General features: G+C 36.6%; 5 protein-coding genes across 6 annotated transcripts; 2 read left to right on the plus strand and 3 right to left on the minus strand.

Annotated features, from left to right (window-relative positions):
* The first annotated feature begins 4,001 nt into the window (after positions 1 to 4,001).
* On the plus strand, positions 4,002 to 6,718 carry LOC125220639 (zinc finger BED domain-containing protein RICESLEEPER 2-like). Its single transcript, XM_048122792.1, has 6 exons — positions 4,002 to 4,197; positions 4,365 to 4,828; positions 5,005 to 5,412; positions 5,502 to 5,811; positions 5,890 to 6,000; positions 6,485 to 6,718. Exons 1-5 carry the CDS (start codon positions 4,002 to 4,004, stop codon positions 5,976 to 5,978), a joined length of 1,467 nt encoding a protein of 488 aa, XP_047978749.1. The 3' UTR covers positions 5,979 to 6,000; positions 6,485 to 6,718.
* Positions 6,719 to 8,076: 1,358 nt separating this feature from the next.
* Positions 8,077 to 10,824, minus strand: LOC125223860 (uncharacterized oxidoreductase At4g09670). The gene is made up of 2 exons (XM_048127166.1): positions 10,324 to 10,824; positions 8,077 to 8,823 (listed from the first exon to the last, which is right to left on the minus strand). Exons 1-2 carry the CDS (start codon positions 10,810 to 10,812, stop codon positions 8,203 to 8,205), a joined length of 1,110 nt encoding a protein of 369 aa, XP_047983123.1. The 5' UTR covers positions 10,813 to 10,824; the 3' UTR covers positions 8,077 to 8,202.
* A 3,486-nt stretch (positions 10,825 to 14,310) lies between these two features.
* On the plus strand, positions 14,311 to 14,967 carry LOC125223835 (16.9 kDa class I heat shock protein 1-like). The gene is made up of 2 exons (XM_048127131.1): positions 14,311 to 14,431; positions 14,562 to 14,967. The coding sequence occupies exons 1-2, from the start codon at positions 14,326 to 14,328 to the stop codon at positions 14,840 to 14,842; spliced, it is 387 nt and encodes a 128-aa protein (XP_047983088.1). The 5' UTR covers positions 14,311 to 14,325; the 3' UTR covers positions 14,843 to 14,967.
* A 3,080-nt stretch (positions 14,968 to 18,047) lies between these two features.
* On the minus strand, positions 18,048 to 20,951 carry LOC125223057 (NAC domain-containing protein 17-like). Its single transcript, XM_048126017.1, has 3 exons — positions 20,639 to 20,951; positions 18,951 to 20,141; positions 18,048 to 18,495 (listed from the first exon to the last, which is right to left on the minus strand). The coding sequence occupies exons 1-3, from the start codon at positions 20,817 to 20,819 to the stop codon at positions 18,155 to 18,157; spliced, it is 1,713 nt and encodes a 570-aa protein (XP_047981974.1). The 5' UTR covers positions 20,820 to 20,951; the 3' UTR covers positions 18,048 to 18,154.
* A 355-nt stretch (positions 20,952 to 21,306) lies between these two features.
* Positions 21,307 to 23,815, minus strand: LOC125223058 (NAC domain-containing protein 17-like). 2 transcript variants are annotated; one of them, XM_048126018.1, is made up of 3 exons: positions 23,481 to 23,811; positions 22,016 to 23,128; positions 21,307 to 21,763 (listed from the first exon to the last, which is right to left on the minus strand). In XM_048126018.1, the coding sequence occupies exons 1-3, from the start codon at positions 23,659 to 23,661 to the stop codon at positions 21,396 to 21,398; spliced, it is 1,662 nt and encodes a 553-aa protein (XP_047981975.1). In that variant the 5' UTR covers positions 23,662 to 23,811; the 3' UTR covers positions 21,307 to 21,395. The 2 variants fall into 2 exon arrangements, with proteins under 2 accessions (XP_047981975.1, XP_047981976.1); XM_048126019.1 differs by having other exon boundaries at positions 21,744 to 21,902; positions 23,481 to 23,815.
* Between the last annotated feature and the right edge of the window lie 15 nt (positions 23,816 to 23,830).

A 23,830-nucleotide genomic window follows, 5' to 3' on the forward strand; every position in this document is an offset into this window, starting at 1 on the left:
CCATGCTTAAAGTGCTTTGTTTTTCCATTTCATTGAAGTAAAATATGGTTAGAGTGAAGTATTCTAGTGTTAGAGTGAAGTGTTTGTCATCCATGCTTATAGTACACTATTTTTTCTTCTCAGTGAAGTAAAACGTGCTTAGAGTAAAGTATTTCATGCTTAGAGTGAAGTGTTTATGATCCTTGCTTATAGTGCACTCTATTTTCATCTCAGTGAAGTAAAATGTGCATAGAGTGAAGTATTCCATGCTTAGAGTAAAGTGTTTGTGATACTTGCTTACAGTGCATTATTTTTTTCATCTCAGTGAAGTAAAACGTGCATAGAGTGAAGTATTTCATGCTCAGAGTGAAGTGTTTGTGATCCCCACTGTTTTTTCATCTCAGTGAAGTAAAACGTGCATAGAGTGAAGTATTCCATGATTAGAGTGCATAGAGAGCTTAAAGTGAACTAATAAATGTTAAGAGTGAAGTGTTTTACCTTTGCAGTGATTCAGTTTATGCTTTGAGTGAAGTATACGATGTATGTCTTATAGTGTTATGTGTTTTCTGATTTCAATGAAGTTATAGACCTTGGAGTGAAGTATATGATGATTGTAACTACGGTGAGCGGGAACAAAATTGGAAATGTATTGAAGTAGCAGGGGAATACTCCAAAGACTAAGAGCAAAGAACTGCAGCGCATTAATGTTGTCTGAAACAAACCATTAGTCATTGAATAACTTGGCGACAACATCAAAACATTATCAAGAATGCAGCAACAACATGGAGATAGATGTGGAAAAATGATTGCACACTTCAAGCATTCATGATCATTTGTGTTAAACTGATATGGTTCATAATATGTGTCATTTAGTTCAATATAAAGCTCATCCGTTTCAATTAAATTCAATATTATGTTAGACTATTTACTTCACTGCAGAGCATATTTGCTTCACTATAGAACATATTTACTTCACTGTAATTCACTGTAAAGTTATTATACTTCACTATAAGCATATAATAGTTCACTATATGCACAATATACTTCACTATATGTTCAATATACTTCACTAAAATGAAAAAAATAGTTCATTATTACTAATATTCTTCACTGAATTATCAAACATTAGTATAAAAGACCATATAGTATTTCAACTTCACTGTAAAGTGAACCAAAATATCTAATAAGTGAACTAAAGATTTGTAAGCAGTGAAATAAACACATGTAAAAGTGAACTTATTCGCACTTGAGTAGAACACAATAAACAAGTTCGCAACAAGATAAAATCACTCAAAAGTGAACTAAAAACGAGTCATTAGTGCACTAAATATGCTGCTACAAAGTGAACTATTTCTGGCCAAATTCTCAGTGCCTCTGTTTTGTCTTCTCTTTCACCTTTCTGCAGTTCTTCAAATCATGATGTCCAATCTCTTGGCAGTTTCCACATTTTCGACCTGGTTTCATTGATAACCTCAATGCCTCTGTTTTTGTCTTCTTTTTCACCTTTTTTTTATCCCTTTTTACGGGTATCAAACCCAACATGTCGAGCGTGATTGTTATAGAAGTCCAATGCACGATCAAGAGTGATAAACTCTGTCCAATTCTTGGCTTCAAATCTTTGGGACATTTTGGCACGTAAATCACTATTGTATAAACAAAACAACGTTATATTTCACTATTAGTTACATATACTTCACTACATGAAATATTCACACATCACTGTTAGCAATAAATCATTGTTGAATAAAAAACAATTTATACTTCACTGTTCATTACATATACATCACTATATGCTCAATATAGTTCACTATATCCTCAATATACTTCACTGTAATGTAAAAACAAAACACTATAAGGCATGCATCATATACTTCACTATAACCATAATTTGATTCACTGTAAAGGTGAAATACTTCACTGTAAGCACGATATAGTTCACTATAACATCACTATACTTCACTGGAGTGAAAAAACAAAACACTATAAGACATGCATCATATACTTCACTATAACTGTAATTTGATTCACTGTAAATGTAAAATACTTCACTATCCACAATATACTTCACTGGAATGAAAACACAAAACACTATAAGACATGCATCATATACTTACTGGAAGCGATAAATACTTCACTCCAAAGTATGATAATTACCTTTAGAAGTCTTAGCTTCCTCTCCCGACGATGATGAATCGAAATAATCTTCGTCCCCGCATCAGAATTGAATCCATTGATTTCTCTTTTGCGTGATTGATGAATTGGAGAAGAATGGAATCACGATGAACTGCAATGAATTGGAGAGGTATCGCAATGAATTGGACAAAATTCGCGTCGAGATGAATTGAAGAACGAATAATGTGAATTGGAGAAGAATCACGTTGGATGAATTGAATGGAAAAACAGAATTTGAATGAATCTAATTTGGAAGGAAATCGATCATGAGATTTTGGTTCCAGATCTGATTTGGAATGGAATGAATATGATATGGAACACACGCCTCATATGAATTTCATAATGTGATTCCAAAAATACCCTTGGCATATTTTACATCATTAAAATAAATAATATTTGTTGCCTTTATTTGTGTGGCTGAGAATTGTTCTCTAGTTATATACTTAAAATTAGTTAGATCTTGATCACTCCTCTAAATTGATATATTTAAATATTATATAAACCACGACAAATTTTAGACCCATATTATAAAATTAATTTATGATTGATAATCTGTTATATTTTATAGTGCATCAAATCAAATGATACATTGATACATAAGTGCTAGTTCGACGATAGAAGGTTGTTGCTCTCAACGTCCACCTAGGCGTGTACACAATCTTCAAGTGTATTAGTTAATATATTCAAAATATATAATTATGTCTTCATTCATGTAATTTTGGATAATAATATTAAATGACCATGTAATGACCCTATTTTGCATATTTCTCCATGTGTTATAATATAATAGAAAATATTTGAAATTACAAGTTTCAAATTATATTTCAAATTACAAAAATTTAAGTATTTGAAAGAAATGAAATAAAATACAATGTACGTGAGAGATCCAAATGAAAAATAGTACTAAATCAATTAGTGTTTAGAATAAAAGGATAATTTGAATAAATTTATGAAAAATAAGTTTATACTTATAGATACAAAACGTTAATTCAGATATTATGTACTAGCAAACCTAATAAATAAATAATTTTATTATTAAATTTATTACTATTATATTCTTTTTATTTTGATTTAATAAATTTAATTTAATTATTAGTATTTTCACTCTTTTTGTTTTGTTCTTTTTACTTCTTTAGTTCTTTTAACTTGTTTCAAAAAAAATTTTAAAACTTACAACTAGAAAAAACATGATAGTAAAATAATTTTCTAAATATAATAAAACATTTTTATTAAAATTATAAAAGCATTTTTTGTTTTTAAATTCAGCCGAAAACATGGTCATTGGTCTGTTCATTAAGAAAACATTTTTCGTTAAAATATTTTTTGTTTCGTAGTCACTTAGGCTTAAGAAAATAAAATAATATATAATTTGATTAGGGTTTCAACTTAGAAACTCTCAAATTAGAAGTGGAATAGCCGAAGTGCAAACAGCGCCGTCACTCATCGTCTCATCGGCTCATCCCCTTCCAGATTTCCACTTCTATATTTCTATTTCTGCCGCCGCTCATCATCGCCGGAAATCTGGAGTTCGTTGCTTTTGCCCTCCTTTCTACTTCTGGTAAGATTACTGATTATATCTTTCAAACTAGCATCCCGTTGTAGACTTGTAGTTGTTACCTTTTAGTTTGGAAATTAATTTACTCTTCTGGATTTCTTGAATCAACATATAATGATCTACAAGTAATTGTTTTGCCATATCAAGCTTGATATTTATGTTTAATTTACAGTTTGAGGATTACTTAAAATTGAAAGGTCAATGCAACATTCAATGAGATTCATGTTTCATACCTTTATATTGATTGCTTCCCCTAAATACTGCCAATTTTGTTGCAGAAGATTAATTAGTAATCATGGCACTCAATTTTGGAGCTGGGAGTAGCAGCAGCCTTGGTGAGTCTCCAACATCAGCAAGTGAGACCATAGGAGGTCTAGCCATGGAAGTTGCAGAGAGTCCAAATAATGCTAAGACAGCTAAGCCACCAAAGCCGAGCCTGAAAAGAAAACAAAGGTCAGATGTTTGGAATCACTATAGAGTCGAATTCGATGGTAATGGTTTTAAGACATGTCATTGCATGCATTGTGGCCATAAATATGAGCGAGTTACAAGTAGATCTGGAACTGGAAACATGCGACGTCATTTGGAAAGTTGTCCTAGAAAAAACGCACATGATGTTAGTCAAATTTTGACGGGGTCGGGGGTTAAATCTAAGTTTGATCCATTACCTCTGATGGTTATATTTCACTAACATGTCACTTTATTGATGAAGATAGGGTCTTACAAAAGTTTGTGTTGAACTTTTCCTTAATGCCATCTCCGCATACTGGCGCAGCATTGTCTAACAAGTTATTTTCTATGCTTTGTGATTGGGGAATTGAAAATAAAGTGTTTTCTTTGACTTTGGATAATGCTAGTGCAAATGATTTGTCAGTGGAGTTGTTGCTCACACAAATGAATGTGAATAATTCACTTCTTTCTAATGGTGAATTTTTCCATATCCGTTGTTGTGCACATATAGTCAATTTGGTTGTTCAAGTTGGTTTGAAGGATATTGAGCAATCTGTTGTGAAGATTCGTGAGAGTGTCAAATATGTGCGAGGTTCACAAACAAGGAAGCAAAACTTTCTGGAATGTGTCAGCAAAGTAGGATTGGATCGTAAGAGAGGTTTGAGGCAAGATGTGAGTACTAGGTGGAATTCAACCTTTTATGTGCTTGATAATGCATTATATTACAAGAAAGCTTTCATGCATTTTCAACTCTATGATTCAAACTATAAGTTCTATCCTTCATTAGAAGAATGGGTCAAAATTGAGAAGATTCTTGGATTTTTAAGCTTGTTCTATGACGTCTCTAATTTGTTTTCTGGAAGCGCTACCCTACATCTAATTTGTATTTCCGTCCAGTTGTTATGTGCTATAGTTCATTGAGACAACATCAAAACAGTTCAGATCCGTACCTCAAAAAAATGGCTGAATTGATGCTACCAAAGTTTGAGAAGTATTGGTCAGATTTCAGTATGATTTTGACCATAGCTGTAGTCTTTGATCCACGCTATAAGCTTCAATTTGTGGACTTCTTTTATAAGAAGCTATATGGCCCCGACTCTCGTCAATTTTCATTGGTGAAAGAGAAATTGTTTGCATTGTTTGAAGATTATTGCAATTCCTACAATGACAAATTTGATGTTGATAAAAATGGGAATTCTACTGCGAGTGGACAGAATTGTGACTTCACAAATGCTGATTCAATGGCAATGGTGGAGGTAAGCTACTCTCTAGTGTTAGATGTTGTCATTTGTCAATATTGTTTGATTTTAATGATTTTTCATTTTTATTTGCATCTTAATTGCAGGAGTTCAATTCATTGGATGTTGAGTTTGGATTGAGCCAACAAAAATCCCAATTGGAGTTGTACATGGAAGAAAAAAGATTGGATGTCAAATCCAATCTTGATATACTTAACTATTGGAAAGGATCACAATTCAAGTATCCATATGTTGCTTGCATGGCTCGTGACATTTTGAGCATTCCCATAACCACTGTTGCTTCCGAATCTGTATTCAGTGTAGGTGGAAGAGTTCTTGACCAATATCGTAGTTCACTCAAGCCAAGCAATGCGGAGGCAATAATTTGCACTAGAGATTGGTTGTTTGGAAAAAAAGGTAGTAACTTTTTATTTAGTTAATGTTAACTTTTATGATTATTATAGTTATTTTATTAATTCTTATTTTCTTTCAAAGGTATTAAAGGAGAAATACCAACAAATGACTTAGCCGAGGACTTTTTAAATGTTGATGATGAACCTCATACCGGAAGCTCCGCAACCTAAATACTTCTTGAAAGCATCAAAGGTTAGCTTACTACTTCACTTACTTTGTACAAATTCCTTTCCTCTATTTGATACTTAACTAAATACTCATTATTTGTTTTTCTTTCATTTTCAAGAATATAAAATTTGATAAATGAGCTATTAGGAATATAGGCAGGAACTTGTGCATTAGTTTATCTATTTGTTTGTCTGGTTTATCATGTTTGCTGTTTGTTACATGCTTTGTATATACATATTGAGCTTTGTAATTATACAAGATTTCATTGCCCTTTTCTTGCCAGCATGTTTGATCTATAATTATCACTATGAGAGTGGTTTTAGATTGGTTGGAATTTAAGATATTGAATTTAACTTGCAGAAATTGAATTTAAACTATGTGAATGGATCATATGCTGTTTCTGATTCTGTGAATGAGATTATTGATATCATTAAATTGCTTAGAATAAATTTGATATGTGAAATCTATAATTTGATTAATTTCTACCTTGTTAATTTACATTTTACAGGTTAGGGGACTTGTTATCACATGCTGGAATGCTGCAACTAGCCAAGCTGCCAAGGAGTTATTCTCTTACAATATATGATTATGTTAGCTTTATTGAGGATTTGGAACAAAAATTATGTATTTTGATGGGTTTTTTTGGATTGTGTTGGAGTTTTGTTGTTTAAAATTGAACATCTTCATGTTATATGGCTTTTTAAAGTCTTGATCATTTTATTAAGCAATCTTTAATCGTGAATGGGTTGTTATCGTGTTTAGGTTGATATCGTGTTGTTATTGTGTTGGGTCAACCCAATGTTGTTCGTGTCGGTATCGTGTTTAGGTTGATATCGTGTTGTTATCGTGTCGGGTCAACCCAAAGTGGTTCGTGTCATTATCGTGTTTAGGTCGTGTCCGGGTCGTGTTCGGGTTTGAAGGTGGCGGGTTGGGTTCGTGTTCGGGTTTGGGGTTTCCTTAACAGGTTGGGTTCGGGTTTGGCCTTATTGGGTTGGGTCGTTATCGGGTTAACCCGATAACGACCCAACCCGCACGATTTGCCAGCCCTATGTAATGGTAAAATTATATGTTTTCAATTTTAAGCAAGTACTATTTCACAATAGTCCAAATCGAAATAATATAGAAAAATTAAATAAGATGTGACAACAAAATGAAGTTATTTGGGTTTAAGTCAGAAAAATAGAATCCAAGAAATCTAATCACTATAACTACACTACAAATCGAATATATTGACTTCTCGACAATATACTCTACTAAATTAATAGATTTGGATCCCTGGTAGACTGTGATACTCAATCAAACCCAATCTCAATTAACTTTTTAATAAAATATTCATTTCTCTATACTTCACATATACAATCCTCTCTCAATTCAACTTTCATCAACTTTTTTACTTTCATCACTGACCCCAACCTAACCCAATTAAATATTTTCTTTTTTATATATTTTATATTAATATTTTGATTTATAATTAATTTAGATATATTAATAATGTCTAAAAATTATAATAAAAAAGTATATGATTCAAATTTAAAGACAAAAATAATAATACTAATAATAATAATTAATTAAATTAAATTAATAACTAAAAGTAATAAAAATATCATAAATTTCACAATGTTCAAAATATTCAAAATGTTATTATCTAAAATATTTACATTTCATATTTATAGATTATAGTGTACAATTCTCAAATTTGTACATAATTAAATAATTAATAGTAAAAAAAAAGCAAAAATAATAATGCATTGACCCAATAGAAAATGGACATGTGTCATTTGCCCTTCACTTTAGATTGGGCCGGCTGACAAGACCACAAATTGGGGATTGGGTTAGATTATTTCATTTTTGCTTTATTTTTATTTCTCTCTAGTTTGTCTTATATGCTTGCCCCCATCATAAAGTGACCGATGGGGTGGTCTTAGTACTTCATCCGTTCAGTAAATATTGTCCACATTTGCTATTTAGGTTCGTCTACTATAATCTAACCCAAACATAATTATTCGCAAAAACTATTTTCAATCAATCGATAGCTGAGATTTACAGATGTACGACGAAGTATGAAAATATTTGTGAAGTTGAAAGTGACGAAAAAACAACTGTGGAAAAGAGGATAATTGAGATTACAATCAATGTACTTAATTATTTCATTCCAATTACCATTCAAAATGCATAACTGAGTAACACAGTCTTAACTTGACAAACACAAACACAAGCATCATGCAGCTAACTAATGATTTCAACAGTTCCATAACCTTTGTCAATCGACGCCTTTACTGCGTCGAGAACGAGCTGCGTCTTCCTGCTAAGCGTCGGCCACTTCTTCTCGGGTTTCGCACCATCGTATTTGATGCTTCCAACCAGTCTAGAGAACTCCTTCACCATGAGAACTTCCTGCGGAAGGTCCGTCATAACAGTGTGCTCGCTCGGCTTTGGATCCCATCCGGTCACGAGCTCGGTGAACCCGGACTTGACAGCTGTGGAGAAAGAGGCCTTGTGCTCCTCGAACGGGATCACAAAGTCTTGAAGCTTCAAAGTGCCGTTAGTTCCGACTACAGTTAGATCCATTGTCAAATTGGCCAAGAAAGAGCAGTGGAAGGTGGCCGTTTTCCCGTCTTCCCATTGCAGAAAGGCGCTGCACGCTAGGATGACTCCTGAACTGTTTTTGACCGTGCCAGGCAATGCGAGTGCTGTTTTAGGAAGCTCGAAACCAGCAGCCCATAATATCGACCTGGTGCAGTACCAGCCTACATCACCGAGTGCACCAAGAGCATCCAGATCCGGCTTCACGCGGATGTCGTTCTCTAGGAAATCTTTCTCCGCAGCGAAGGTAAAGCAGCAATGCACCTGCACAATAACACAAGAGTCCACTTGATATGTAACGATTAAAAACCAAAGAACGATGCACAGCCTCCAGAATTAGGGCGCTATTCCCTAATTACCTTATTTAAATCAACAAGAGAAGAGAAATAGTAAATCAAAATGGAGGATCCTTCCTCTTATTTGCTAAATTAATTTCTACAATCTTTATGTTTTGTTTAACAAACATTTCACCATTACCACTTCTACATTGCTTCTCAATATCTTTCCCTCACTAAAGTGATTCCCATGAATAAAGAAGTGTTTCCCTTTGGCCACTTTTGAGAATCCTAAATCCTATTGTTGAGAAACACTGGGACGAATTCATCAAAATTCGAGACAGTACTGAGAGTAGGTACCTGGCATGAACCTGAATGAGACTCAAATTACCACAGTTTGACACAAAAGACAGCCTCGTCCACCACTACTTTTGGCTCAACTCAAGGCTTAAGTTTTCCCCCATGATGATAGGTCATGATTTTTAGTTTACCATTTCAGTTTTTACCTATTCTGCTAAAACCTCTCTCTTCTTTCCTCAGCTTACTCAGATTGAACCACTAAGCAATATAGGTACCAAACTAGCCCTTAAGCCGTTTTCGAGAATCCTAAATCTTATTGTTGCTCATAGTGTGCACATTGGAGAAGTACAAGATACACCGGGAAAATTCATTGAAATTCTAGTCAATACAGATAACAGAACCTGAAATTTTCACCGCTTGTGAGACTCACCTTACCACAATTTAGCACACAAGACAAAACCTCCCCTACCAATATTTTTGCCTCAACTCAAGGCTCAAGTTTTCGCCTAAGATGATAGCAATTGATAGGTCATCAGCTTCCTAATCTGTCTTTACCATTTGAATTGAATATTCCTAATCTTACAAAACTGTATATCCCTTCTTCCTCTCTTCTTACCTCAGCTCATTCAGATTGAATGAATATCACTAAGCAATATATGGTAGCCATTTGGCCATTTTCTGAGAATCCTAAATGTTACTTATTGTTGTTCTTAGCATTCGCATTTGAGAGAGACAGATTCACAGGGACAATATGACATCGAACATGAATGGGACTCAAGTTTTGCCGAAACTCAATGCTCAAATTTGATAGGTCATCAACTTCCTAATCTGTTCTTTACCATTTCAATTCAATATCCGTCTTCTTCCAAAACAGTCTGTCCCTTCTCCCTCTCAGCTTGAACCAATGTTGTTTGCATAGAAATTCAACAATTTCACTACAATTTAACACAATCCACCACTAATTTGCCTAAACTCAAGACTCAAGTTCATCAACTTCCTAATTACCATTTCAATTCAACACCACTATTCTGTCAAAACACCCTCAGATTGAACCAATGTTGTTGGAATAGCTTCACATAAGAATTCAACAATTGTATTTCAAAAAATAACTTCAAACAACCAAATAGAACCCAAAAAATTGATTCTTTCACACCAACTCCAAACCCATCAAATCAAATAAAACACATACCGTTTTGAGGTCACCGAAGCGGGAGCCATCGCAGAGGAAGTCCTTCATCTTGGCAGTCCTGGGGTGGTGCATCCACATGGTACCATCCATGAACTGCACCCCACAGGATTCGCACGCCGCGACGATCTGATCGAATTCCTTAGCATCGAGGGCGACGGGCTTCTCCAAGAGCAGGTGCTTCTTCTTCTGGGCGGCGAGCACGGCCCACTTGATGTGCAGGCTCGTCGGGAGCGGGACGTAGACGGCGTCCACCTCCGGGTCGTCGAGCAAGGCCTCGTAGGAGGCGTAGACCTTGGCGGAGGCGTTGTCGGCGCCGAATTTGGCGGCCTTTTCGTGGGAGCGGCTGGCGACGGCGTGAAGGGTGGAATTGGGGGAGAGGGAGATGGCGCGGGAGACCTTGCGGGCGATCTCGGCGCAGCCCAGGATTCCGAATTTGATCGGCGGCGATGACATTGTCGAGTAAGAGTGTTGAGATTTATGGCCGATCATTGTTGATGGATTGGGTTTTTGTTTGACTAAAGTCTCTTTTTGGTCTTTTACACTTGGTGATTTTACGATTTTGGTCTAAAACATTATCTTTTGAATTATTTGGTCCTTTACAAATAAAAACGGATCACATTTAGTCCGAATTGGACGAAACCGTTAAAATTTAACGGTCTAACACATCTTAATATAATTTTGACCAGATTAAGAGTTAATAATTATGTTTTATTAATATCTAATATCTAATTAATCCAAAACTAAAAAATTAAAAATTTTAAGTTAATAGTAATATTATTACAAAAATAAAATAAAACATAAAATAATTTAACAAAAATAAAAAAAATAATTACTCTGTTAACAAAATCAAAACATAAATTCAATTATTGTCTTAGATCTGAAGCCCAAATCTGTCCCCAGTTCCGCCACCAGCACGCCTCCGCCGCCGGAGAAGAGGACCCGCGACCAGCCCAATATGTCCGATTGCCATTGCTGCGGCCGCCGGATTAACCAATCAAACCAAGGACCGCCTGCAGCCGATTGACAGCGTTTGGCGGATAGTGCTTCTCTGCAGGAAATGCCGCAGGGGTGTTTCTTCGGGCAACACGTGCCCTTACTTGTTGTTCCATTCATCGTTTTTTCTTCTTTCCTTAATCGTTTTTTCTCCTTCTGTTCCATTCATCGTTTTCCCTCTCTTTAGCGGTTTCCATCTTTTTCCCCAAATCTGTAGATTTCAATTCTCCATTTTTCAACATGGTAAATGCAGCTCTTGGTGTTATTTGGGCGGGGTTTAGGGTTTGTGTGGATTGTTGGGTGCCTGAATTGCTCAAAAATTCAATTCAGGTTTTGGGGAGTGAGAACACGGGTGGGTTGAAAGAAAAAGGTGAGGGTAAAGATGTGTTGGAGAATTCGGATCAGAATGGAAAGTGTGAGGTGGAGAAGAAGATTAAAAAGGTGGTGAAGGCGAAGGATCAAGTGACAAGGAGGGGAAATGGGGCGATTGATGAGGATGGTTTGGTGGATGATGCATCTAATTTGCTTGCTAAGAACTATAGGGATGGTAATTATTGAATTTATGTTTTGATTTTTGTTAAATTATTTTATGTTTTATTTTATTTTTTTAATAATATTACTATTAGCTTAAAATTTTTATTTTTTTAGTTTTGGGTTAATTAGATATTAGATATTAATAAAACATAATTATTAACTCTTAATCTAGTCAAAATTATATTAAGATTTGTTTACCGTTAAATTTTAACGGTTTCATCCAATTCGGACTAAATGTGATCCGTTTTTATTTGTGAAGGACCAAATAATTCAAAAGATAATGTTTTGGACCAAAATCGTAAAATCACCAAATGTAAAGGACCAAAAAGAGACTTTAGTCTTTTTTTTTCTTATTACTAACAAATTGGGATTTTTGAATTTTACCCAAAAAACAAGAATTTAGATTTGTCCCTATCTTCAATTGGATCCTAATCTATTACTAACTACTCCCTCCGTCCCAAGATAAGTGACTTGTATTCCTTTTTGTGGGGTGTCCCACTATAAGTAACCTATTTCCATTTTTAGCAAAAAGTCATCTCTCTTACTTTATTCTCCACCTACTTTATTCTCTCTTCTCTCTTCTACTTTTCTCTCTCTCATACTTTCCTCTCTCCACTTTAACTTATTTAAATACCATTCCTTAAATCCCGTGCCCAAAAGAAGTGGGTCATTTATCTTGGGACGGAGGGAATACTATTTTTATTCCATCGTTTTGTTATGCCAAAAATTAGTTCAAAGAATAAGGAGCAAACAATTAGTGGATGCGAGTGTTTTCTAGACGTCACCAATTATACTCCCTCCGTCCCGGCTAAGATGACACATTACTTAGCCGGCACGGGATTTTAGGAGTTATTGGTTAAAGTGTTTAATTGGAGAGAGAGAAGGTGAGTGTAAATATTAAAGGAGAGATAAAGAAAGATGGATATTTTAATAGGAGTGAGAAAAAGTGGTTGAGTGTATTAATTGGAGAGAGAAAGTTACCAAAAAAGGAAATGTGTCATCTTAGTTGGGACAAACTAAAAAGGAAAACGTGTCATCTTAAGCGGGACGGAGGAAGTATAAAGAAGGAAGTTGTGTAATTAACTTTGTAGCATGCATAGAACATACACAAAGCGTCTCTCTTTGATGTTGTTCAAGCCTCTTGTTTTTTAAGGTACTTGCTTGTTAGAATGGACTAACTACCCTTATAACCTAATTTCAGATTTGTTCGTAGAGGTGTAAGTGAGTCACACCATGTTAGGATAGACTAACTAGATTATACTAAATTCATAGTATTGTTATTGTTAAAAGGTTGTATCGCCAATCCCAGGCGGCCCCACTACCGGCCCGACATCAGTGAGGGGAGTTAAATCACGGTACTCAGCCACTCAATAGAGGTGAGAGTTCAACCCACTGTCCCACCGGAGACCCACCTCCACAAAGGCCTCACGCTTGTGCCCGAGAGGTGGCAGTCTCCTCACGGTGGTAGTGGGCTTCGAACACCCACTCATTGTTACAGATCTCCATCTCTGGAGCCAACTGAGCTAGCCCGTGCGGGCCTAAATTCATAGTATTTTTATCTTAGAGATAGGTGAGTTACAATATGTTAGAATGGACTAACTATATAGCCTATCATAATTTCAGATTTCTTTATAGAGATCAGATAGATTAGTTAACTACAACATATTCGAATGGACTAGCTAAATTTTCCTAACTTCAAATTTCTTAGTAAAGATAGTGAGTCCTAACATTGTAGAATAGATTAACTAGATTATCCTAATCTTTGTAGAGATAGTGAGTGAAAACATGCTAGAATGGACTAATTAGGCTATCCTAACTTCGTAATAGTATTTCTTTATAAAGATATATATAGGTGAATCACAACATGTTAGAATGATCGACTAGTCGCTATCTTAACTTTAGATTTCTTCATAGACATAGGTGAGTCGTAGTAGACATTATTGATCATATTGGTGATTTGACTCTTGTTGAATAATACTCTCTCCGTCCGCCATTAGGAGTTTCGGTCACTTTTGCATATTCATTTTGTAAAAATAATAATAAATAGTTAAAGTGGAGAAAATGATAAAGTAAGAGAGAGAATAATTTAGATTGGACTCTTCTCAACATTATTCTCTATATTACTTTACTATTTCTTCACCTTAATTATTTATTATTATTTTTATAAAATGAGTGTGCAAAAGTGACCGAGACTCTTAATGGCGAACAGAGAGAGTACGTGAGTACTAATAAGAATCTAATTATAAAACGCCAATAGATTCACAATCCATTAAAAACACCATAGTGATCTAAATAGGCTCCTCGTATGGATAAGATGACAAACAAAAATAAGAACAAATTAATCACCAAATGGGAAGTGAAGCAATCACAAGAATGTCCACGTGGCAGAGAAGTAAGATCTCAACTGACACGTAGCTTTCATATGCATTTACTATAAATAGTCAAGCATGTTACACTACATATTAATCATTAAAAATGAGTTCCGACATAGGAGCGTGGGAAGGTGGAAGCGGAGCCAAACAAGGTGACGTGGAATGGCGTGAAACCGTGGACGGCCACATCTTCCGCCTTGATCTCCCTGGTTCATCACTCATCACAATTCACAAACAAACATCTTTAATTTTATTAATTAATGATGGATAGATAGATAGATACATCTCTTTCTTTCTTGTGTATTTGATGTGTATGATCTTTAATTTGTGATTAATTAGGGGTGAGGAAAGAAGACGTGAAGGTGGAGGTGGAAGTGGAGGATGCCAATTTTCTTCACATAAGCGGCGGCGGAAGCGTGGTGAAGGTGGAGGGCGGCGATGAGGGCCGGAGGGTGGAGCAGCGCAGCGGGAGCTTTTCAAGGAGATTCCGGCTGCCGGAGAATGCTGACGTGGAGGGGATGAAATGTGGGTTGGAAGATGGAGTGCTGACGGTGGAGATGGGGAAGAAGGAGGTGCACCACCACCGGCCTACAAATGTTAGATATATACATGTAGCTTGAACTCGATGTGTTTTCCTTTTTCTTTTTACTTTATGATCCTAATGTATAATTATAACTAGTAATCAAAATATTACTGCACAAAGCTCGCTAGTGAGAAGAAATTAATGAAAGATAGTTTGAATATATATAAGTGAAAATGAAGAGTGAAAAAAGTTATCTAGTGCAAAATGATAAGACGTACAACAATTTATACTACTAGTATATTCATTGATGCTAATAGTTTTATTTATATAAAGTTAATTTCTTAATTTAATTAAATTTTGGTTTTAAAATTATCTAGCTTTAAATTTTAAATTTATTTTAGTTTTACAATCAAGTTACTATTTAATCTGTTTTCTAATTTTTTCCAGTAATATAGATGCTACTACCAATCTACCATAACTTAATGATTTATGAATGGTTATGTTTTTTCTTAGAGATTTATGAATGGTTATGTTTTTTCTTAGAGGGAATGTCTTTTTAGGTATATAAACTTTATCAACCTATCATTTTAGGTCTGTGAATAGAGATGTCAAATGGACTGGGCCGGTCCGGCCTAGCCCGGCCCAGGCCTGTTATGGGCCGGCCCAGGCCCGACCCGGTAGAGAAATAGTGTGGGCCTAGGCTGGGCTTAATAGTGTAATCGGGCTCCTATTGGGCCATTTTATAAGCCCAGGACCGGCCCGGGCCTAGGACCATCTGGAGCCCGGCCCAGGACCGGCACAGGCCCGGCCCAGGCCCGGCCCAGGACCGGCCTAATACATTTCTTATAAAATCAGTAATATAGTGTGTTTTATGAAATAATCTATGCTTAATTTTTTTATATTAGTTCAAATATTTCAAATTGGTACGTTTACCAAAAATAATTAATGAATCACGCTCTGTTATTTTTCATTGGTCAAATTTCCATTTATCCTTACCCATAAGTCATAATGTTGTACATGTATCTATGTAGACTATATTCAAAATTAATTCCTAAATTAATGCTATAAATATTCTCTTCTACTTATTGTCATTATTCTCGATATACCTATAAAGAAGGCAATTCCTAGAAATCAGGCAATTCCTAGAAATCGTGAATTGTGTAATCGTGTTATACAAATTGATTTGTATAACTAGGATTAGTTGTTAATTAGTTTTAATTTTGATTTCCAAATTATAGTGATTGGTTGTTAATCGTACTCCTAGACTTAATCAACATCTCCATAATTATAGAGATTGATTGTTATCTAATTTATGACTTTATAAAATAGTGGATTCTAAAACTAAAGATATTTGCACTAATATACAGATTTATTGTTCCATGATTATAGTGATAGTTATTTTTATTTTTTATGTATGTATATATTATAATATTTATATAGTAGTTCGTGTATTTTAGTAGATGTTTCTTTAATTCCTGATTTTATGGGATTATATAATCTAATTATGTGTGGGTTGACTACTTAAATTTTCGAGCAAATTAGCATGGCAGCAACTAATTATGTGTGGGTTAATTATAGACCATATCTAATTATGCATATGGTAATTATATATAAGACTATAATATAGTATATATGTATATAACTTTTGCTTATGCGTGTGTTTAGGGCTCATAACCACAATAAAAAAAATTTAACTTGGCCCGGCCCAGCCCAGCCCAGCCCACATACCAACTGGGCCCGGGCTTGGGCTGGGCTCATTCTATAAACCAAAACCCAGGGTCGGGCCGGCCCGGCCCGTCACAGACATGGGCCTGGGCCGGGCTGGGCTCAAATCTCGTCGGGCCTCACTGGGCCCGGGCCGGCCTGGGCCGGGCCGGCCCACTTGACATCTCTATCCGTGAACTTTGAAAATATCATTTTAGATCCGTGAACTACAAGTTAATATCATTTGAAGTATTTTGAACTTTTTTTGGATGAAAATGCCCTTAAGGCCTTCAAGGATAATTTGGACAACTCATCTTGCGTCAAAGATCTAGAGTTCAGCAATTTTTTTACTACTATTTAATTCAGTTACCATCCAAATTGAATTTAAATATAATTAAAATTTTCCGTAAAAAATATGTGTTAGTTTTTCAAATATTAGATGACTAATTATTTAATAATAGTGAATTGGGACTTGATACTTTATTTTATTTTTTCAATCTAAACTGCATTTTAATAACTTGCAATTGGTGATGAGTGAATTCTATTTAGTTTATTTATTTTGAAATTAGATAGCTATTAATTTGGATTGTCATTTGGAGATGTATTTCAAAATGGAGATCAATTAACATCTAAATTGAATTTAAATATAAAAATGTGCCGTTAAAAATAGTTGGATTCTATGTCTCTGACGCAAGATGATTGGCGAAAGAATTGTCCAAATTGATCTTTGAAGGTCTTAAGAGCATTTTCGTTCAAAAAACATTCAAAATGCCTCAAATGATATTAATCCATAGTTGATGGACCTAAAATGATATTTTCAAAGTTTACGGACCTAAAATAATATTTTGGCAAAGTTCGTGGACTTAAAAAGATGTTCCCTCTTTTTCTTATACACTATACTGTTTTATTTTGGTCGATAGAAAATTCGACGATGGACACCTCAAAAGTATCATTGGGTAAATCAAACCATCCAACACAAGGACTTTCGAGTGTTCCAATTAACATAACTCTATATAGTTAAATTATTAGTAATGATTTTCGATTTCGAAGGATCCTGAATCAGGATTGGAGTGAAATGAATACGAAATGAAGTCAAAATGATTGGCTTTATTGAACCAAGGAGACGTGCAGTAAGCGAATTCGATTCTTGAACTTACTAAATTATGGGGCATATGAAAATTTTGACTGTCCACTATTATGATTGAACAAATTATGTAGTGGATAACTAAAAAGTTTATACCATCGTAGTCAAATGATCAATCGTACCTTATTTAAACAGTACTATAACAAAATGAAATCACAATCTATATCGTTCACTTACCTACTTTTGATGTATTTTACTACTATTATTCATCTCTTGCGACTAATTTAATCAATAACTAATTATCGTATTTAGTAATACTATGTTGTATAACAAATCGAACACCACCTACATAGTTTGGTGTATTGAATTGAACAATAGAATGTCCTATTATAACTAAAATTATTGTGTGCAATTAGAAAAATAAGTATAACTAAACAATCTTTATTATGGATGCTCCCAATCATGTAAATGCTATTGGGACTCCTAAAAGGTTAAGGCTTTGCAAAATGTTGAATATTTCAAAACTGCCTTCATATTTCGAATGATGATCCGGCAAGGCACCGGACCAAAATCTCCCTATACATACATTAAATCCACATGATAATGTTATGCATCAATCAGTCATGTTCCAATCATCATCCATAACACAGCACACATAACTCCTAACAAAGACAGAAACACAAGACCAGGTCTTGATTTGCCAGAGCTTCTTGAAGTTGCCATGGCATTACCTGCATAAACATTTAAGTTCCCGGCATTCATTCTCACTCTGCCAAAGCTAGACATTCGCTCGAAAGCCTTGTTCACCAAAGCACTTTCAGAAGCTGAAGCGGGGGTTGTTGGTATAGACTCCACAAAGGACCAGAGAGCAGAGGAGAACCATGAGTCTGTACCGCCATCATCTTGTTTGCCGCTTTCGTTTTGATTTACAAAACCATAATTTGGGTTTTGATGTAAAACACCTAAACATATGACAAAATCTGGTAGTATTAATAAACAATCTAAGCAACTTCAATACAAGAAGAGCTCTTGAAGCTGGTTCAAACTCCCCCATTTTCCACTTGGGCATAAGAGTTTTCACCATCTTGAAGATGACATGGTCTTCCCATACCATCCATCTGACCAAGAGCTCACTCTTAGATTAAATAGAACAAGATAGTAATAAACAGTATGCAAGTCATGACAACGTAAACAAAATCATAGATGCTTTTGCAGCAACTTAATGAACAGGTATGTATATGTTTTGTAGTACTTAGCACTTTGTAGTAGCACATAACGAATAGTCATAGATGCTTTAAAAGCAGATAAAAATGTGTAGCCATATACGTTCCTTTAGCAGATCAAAATGTATAAAGCCATTGATGCTTCTGTAGCAGCTCAGAAATTGCATCAGCAGGGATTCTACTAATGTCAGTACCTGAAGTCGATGGAGGAACGAATCCCTGATTCGTGTGTGCCTCCGTTACAACACTGCAACTTTGGCCATCAGCACTCATCTGATAGCTGATCCCATCGAAATTGTTGAACTGTTGCTGCAGCATGTAGCTAGTAGTGTTCTCAAGATTGTTCATACAAGAGCTTGAGATTGGATCAATAACTCCATTTGTAAAGTTGTTCATGTATGGCTGAGATGTCTGTCTGGACTCAATGTGCCCCACATCACAAAGGAACAGGGGTGCATCTTGAAACAGCTCGAGCTCATGCAGACAATCCAAATCATCAATTGAAAATTTATCCGTACCATTAACCAGTTCACCAGGGTTTTCTGCAGTTGGATCTGGGCCCAAATCATCCAATTCAAGAAAATCTTCGAGGAAGGACTCATCAATGACACGAGAATTTGGCACATTCGGAACTGGAGCAGAAGAGACCTCAGGTGCCTCAGAGATCTGGAATTGAAATGCGCCCGACTGTGTGAAGTCAAAACTATTTTCTACAATAGGTTGCTGAAAAAATGGTTGGGGAGCTGACAAAGAAACCTCCCTAGGGGAATTGTCAACCAACGAACTGTGAGTTTCCTCAACTGCAAACTGATCCTGGTTATACTCGAGAGCAAGGACTGGTGGCTGATCAGGCAGGGAATCATTAAAAATTTGGTTCAGTTCCTCAAGATAATCAAACGAGGCAAGGTCTTGAAAATCAACTAAGTTATTACTATTGATAGGTGTGATTTCAATAACAGGCTTTTGTAGGATTCCCTTCACAATTGGAGATGGTTCTCGAACTTCATCATCAGCCCAGTCCTCCTCCCTAAACGGTGCGCCATATTGCTCCCCGTTTTTGGGACCAGGCCCACTTTTCTTGTATACCTTGTACAACACATAGTACTCCTTAGCAGCCTGGCATCTTTTCAGCTCTTCCTCATCCATGGTGTATTCATGCATCACCCAGTCCGTGCGCTCTCCTTTAGGTGCACGACCTTTATGGAAGACCAGAGTCTTCTTTAAACCAACAGGGCGAGCACCACATGAAATGACACGGTCCTTCCCAGTTGCTTTCCAATACCCATGCTTTGTCCCCCTATTGGACCTAGCTCCATTAGGGTATTTCCTATCTCTTGGACTGAAGAAGAACCATTGTCGATCACCAGTTTTAAGTTTCGAAAGCCCTGCATTTATGACATGTGACAAATCAGTAAAGAAGCACAATAAATGAACTGAATTTTGCCAAAACAGAACTAAAATCAGATCACAGAAACCAACTATCCAACTCAGTTCATGCAATTTGCAACCCTATGCCACAGATTACAATCTTACAATCTCACAAAATCAAATAGATAGATCCAGGTATCACAACATTTACAACTTCCGATTTACACAAATTGCCGGCCAAAACAATGCAATTGGAACTAGAAACAAGCTAATCCTCATATCGTTGACTTCAATTAGAGTAGCATCAACACCAAATCTAAATCCGCAACAAACAAAACAATCGAGAGCAAATCCAGCCACAACAACAATTGATCAAATATCTGACCAAATCAAACATACCAAGCCAGTCTAAGAACAATAATCTAACCCAGCATACTCGCAATCAAACGGTCAACGTTAAAATCCAATAAATTAAAACAAACAAAAAAAAAAACTTTCGAAGGATAAAACCTACCAGGCAATTCCTCGGGATCCCACTTGTAAACATCGGTCTCAGCGATCACGTCGAGAAGGTGGCGCTTGCAGCAGATCTTCCGCTTCAGATAGTAAAGCACGAGCTCCTCGTCAGTCGGGTGGAATCGGAATCCCGGCGGGAAAACGTCCTGGTCGCCGGAGGTATCCGATTTCACCATCATATTTCCAACGATTAATCCGGAAAAAGAGGGGAAAATGTTTCTGTGTGTTTCTGAGATTGCGAAAAACCTAGGAGAGGGAGAATTGGGGGAGAAAGAGGAGTGGAGGAGAAGGAAACGATCAGTCAAATGAGAGATGTTGATCAAAAAGAGTCGAAATTTCTTCGAAGCTTGTGGTATGGAGTTTTGATATGCTGCGAGGCAGGTGCACCGTGCTCTGTATGGGGATCAGTTGACTTTGTTTCTTGACTGAGCTTTCCGATTTTTTCTTTTTTCTTTTGCTTTCATTTTATTAATCACTTTTGACATACTCATTAATGATTATAATCGAATATGAGGCCAAAAATAATATATTTTTCAGTCTACTTTTCTTTGTTTATCTCCGTTCAAATTATTTGTAGTGCTGTTTAGTTGTGTGAGACAAGATTATTTTTTTGAGTTAGGGCAGGATCTTGGCTTGCTTCTGTTAAAAAACATCTTGCAACTTATCTCATGAAATTAATAAATATATACAGTACTATTTCCAACTGCTTTTGATTTACCAAAAATTTCGGCAATTCAATGAGGCACAGCAAATAATTACATGTGTATGCTACAAGTAGTGTAAACTCTCTTTGAGATTCCAGTCAGCAGCCATAGAATATCACGTATTACTCCCAGTAAAGAAAAACATAAGAAACCAATTCCGGATTTGCCAGAATTTCTTGGAGCTGCAGTGTTTCTGGCATCAACTCTTACCCAGCTTAAGCTAGACATTCGCTCACACGCCCCATTTACCAAAAAAACTTCAGAAGCCGAAGCGGGGAATGTCGGTATACACTCTACAAAAGACCAAACGGCAGAGGAGAACCATGACTCCATATCACCACCCTGCTCGCCCTCCCCTTTCTCGTTCCCCCCAGTAGGATGATTTACAAAACTGTTGTTTTGGTTTTGATACATTGCACCTAAACACGCCAAAACCCACCAACATTAGTGAAACAGGCTGTTACAACGTCATAAGAAGAGCTCTTGAAGCTGGTTCAAACTCCCCCATCTCCAGTTGGGGAACAAGAGTTTTTCACCGCCCTGAGTATGACAAGAGCTCTATCCGATTGGGTCAGATAATAGAATAACCGGCATGCACATCATCACAAAATTGCACAAAACCATGAATACAGTTGAAGCAGCTCAAGAGTTGCTCCACTGGAAAGTCCTACCTGAAGTTGATGGTGCATTGACGTCCTGATTAACTTCCGGTGTGGACACTACACTGTAAGTAGGCTCACCCCTCCACATTTGAGAGCTCGCTCCATCTAAACTGCTAGTATTTTGTTGCTGCATCACATAACTTTGATATGAGCTTGGACTCGGGTCCATGGCTCCATTCTCAAAGTTATTCAAAGATGGCTGGGGAAAATGCCAGGGCTCAACAGGCTCATTAAGGAAAGAAGAAGCGTCTTCATACAGAATGCTCAAATCATCATCTAAACCCTCAAACTGCAGACTCCCAAAATTATTCCCCCAGTTATTAAGATTTTGTGTGGTTGGGTCTGAATCTAGATCATCCATTTCAAGATAATCTTTGAGGAAGTCCTCCCCGGTCACATTAGGATCTTCCGTATTAATGAATGTGTCATAGGAAAGCTCAGGTGCTGCTTGCAACTGTAATCGAGTTGTCTCAGTAAGGGCACAATGAGCTGGATAAACCACTGGTGCAGACACATCAACAGAAGAATGGTGAACTAATGTACTCTCAGTTTCCTCCTCATCGAGAAACTGATCCAGAGTATACTCGCAATCAACAACCGGTGGCTGAACGGAATCGGGCTCATTTGCTATTCGTTCCACTATTTCCTCAAGAGCATCTAATGAGGACTGATGTTGACAATCAACAGTTTCATGAGCTTTCTTTGTTGGTTTCTCCGGCTCAATGGAGCACTGAACTTCAAGATCATCATCCCACTCCTCTTCCCTAAAGGGTGCGCCATACTGCTCACCATTTTTTGGACCGGGGCCACTTTTCTTGTAGACTTTGTTCAGCACGTAGTATTCCTTAGCATCCTGGCATCGTTTGAACTCGTCCTCAGCCATGGAATATTCGTGCATCACCCAATCCGTGCGCTCTCCTTTAGGCGCACGACCTCTGTAGAACACCAGAGTCTTCTTTATCCCAACAAGACGAGAATCATATGAGATGGTACGGTCCTGCCCCGTCACCTTCCAGTAACCACACCCGGTCACCCTGTTCGACCTTGCTCCCTTTAAATGTTTCCGGTCTCTGGGACTGAAGAAGAACCATTGTCTATCACCAGTTTGCAGTTTCGACATCACTGTGCATCAGAAAGAGAAAGTCAGCAATCATGCCATCAAGATTAGTATTGAAACTACAAAAACTCATTCATATGAATACTGTACACACAATGCCACACAATAGCTCAGCACAATCATCACAGATTCAAAACAAATCAAATAACGAAAAAAACAATAATCCCTCCTGGATAAGTAGACAACACAATCAATCACACAAAGCTCTGCACTTAAAGCAAATCAAAAAATTGAAAAAAAAAACCCTAGAAATCAATTTCAACTCGATAACATGATTAATAATCGATCAACAACCAAAAACAGTAAAATAACTGCTTCTAATCAGCAAACACCTAAATTAGGGATAAAAAACCCTACCAGGCAAATCCTCGGGGTCGCACTTGTAGACATCGATCTCAGAGACGACGTCGGGATGGTGTCTTTTACAGCAAATCTTCCTCTTGAGATAGTAAAGCACGAGCTCCTCATCGGTGGGGTGGAATCTGAACCCTGGAGGGAATCTCTTTCCGCTGACGAGGAAATCCGCATCCACTGCCATCTGGAGGGATGCAGATTGCCGCGGAGAGAGAGATTGACGAGATTTTGGGAGGTTTTCCGAGTGGTTTTGGGTGAAAAAGCTTAAACCCTGTTACAGGGGTGAGAATGAATAAGAGAAAAATGCCAAATATGCGTGATGCACAAGAATGTTTAGAGAGAGAGAGAGAGAT

This window comes from Salvia hispanica, chromosome 4, assembly GCF_023119035.1.
Source record: "Salvia hispanica cultivar TCC Black 2014 chromosome 4, UniMelb_Shisp_WGS_1.0, whole genome shotgun sequence".
Taxonomy (NCBI): Eukaryota; Viridiplantae; Streptophyta; class Magnoliopsida; order Lamiales; family Lamiaceae; genus Salvia; species Salvia hispanica.

What these genes read in the sequence shown, in the direction of transcription:
- LOC125220639 (XM_048122792.1), top strand. Translation starts at nt 4,002, where the DNA reads ATGGCACTCAATTTTGGAGCTGGGAGTAGCAGCAGCCTTGGTGAGTCT. An exon ending in CTATAGAGTCGAATTCGATG is followed by an intron (nt 4,198 to 4,364) that starts GTAATGGTTTTA and finishes AAATCTAAGTTT; the next exon opens with GATCCATTACCTCTGATGGT. An exon ending in TTGGTTGTTTGGAAAAAAAG is followed by an intron (nt 5,812 to 5,889) that starts GTAGTAACTTTT and finishes TTTCTTTCAAAG; the next exon opens with GTATTAAAGGAGAAATACCA.
- LOC125223860 (XM_048127166.1), bottom strand. Translation starts at nt 10,812, where the DNA reads ATGATCGGCCATAAATCTCAACACTCTTACTCGACAATGTCATCGCCG. An exon ending in GCTTCGGTGACCTCAAAACG is followed by an intron (nt 8,824 to 10,323) that starts GTATGTGTTTTA and finishes GTTATTGTGCAG; the next exon opens with GTGCATTGCTGCTTTACCTT.
- LOC125223835 (XM_048127131.1), top strand. Translation starts at nt 14,326, where the DNA reads ATGAGTTCCGACATAGGAGCGTGGGAAGGTGGAAGCGGAGCCAAACAA. An exon ending in CTTCCGCCTTGATCTCCCTG is followed by an intron (nt 14,432 to 14,561) that starts GTTCATCACTCA and finishes GTGATTAATTAG; the next exon opens with GGGTGAGGAAAGAAGACGTG.
- LOC125223057 (XM_048126017.1), bottom strand. Translation starts at nt 20,819, where the DNA reads ATGATGGTGAAATCGGATACCTCCGGCGACCAGGACGTTTTCCCGCCG. An exon ending in GGATCCCGAGGAATTGCCTG is followed by an intron (nt 20,142 to 20,638) that starts GTAGGTTTTATC and finishes TCATAAATGCAG; the next exon opens with GGCTTTCGAAACTTAAAACT. An exon ending in CGTTCCTCCATCGACTTCAG is followed by an intron (nt 18,496 to 18,950) that starts GTACTGACATTA and finishes TCATATGTTTAG; the next exon opens with GTGTTTTACATCAAAACCCA.
- LOC125223058 (XM_048126018.1), bottom strand. Translation starts at nt 23,661, where the DNA reads ATGGCAGTGGATGCGGATTTCCTCGTCAGCGGAAAGAGATTCCCTCCA. An exon ending in CGACCCCGAGGATTTGCCTG is followed by an intron (nt 23,129 to 23,480) that starts GTAGGGTTTTTT and finishes TCTGATGCACAG; the next exon opens with TGATGTCGAAACTGCAAACT. An exon ending in CAATGCACCATCAACTTCAG is followed by an intron (nt 21,764 to 22,015) that starts GTAGGACTTTCC and finishes TGGCGTGTTTAG; the next exon opens with GTGCAATGTATCAAAACCAA.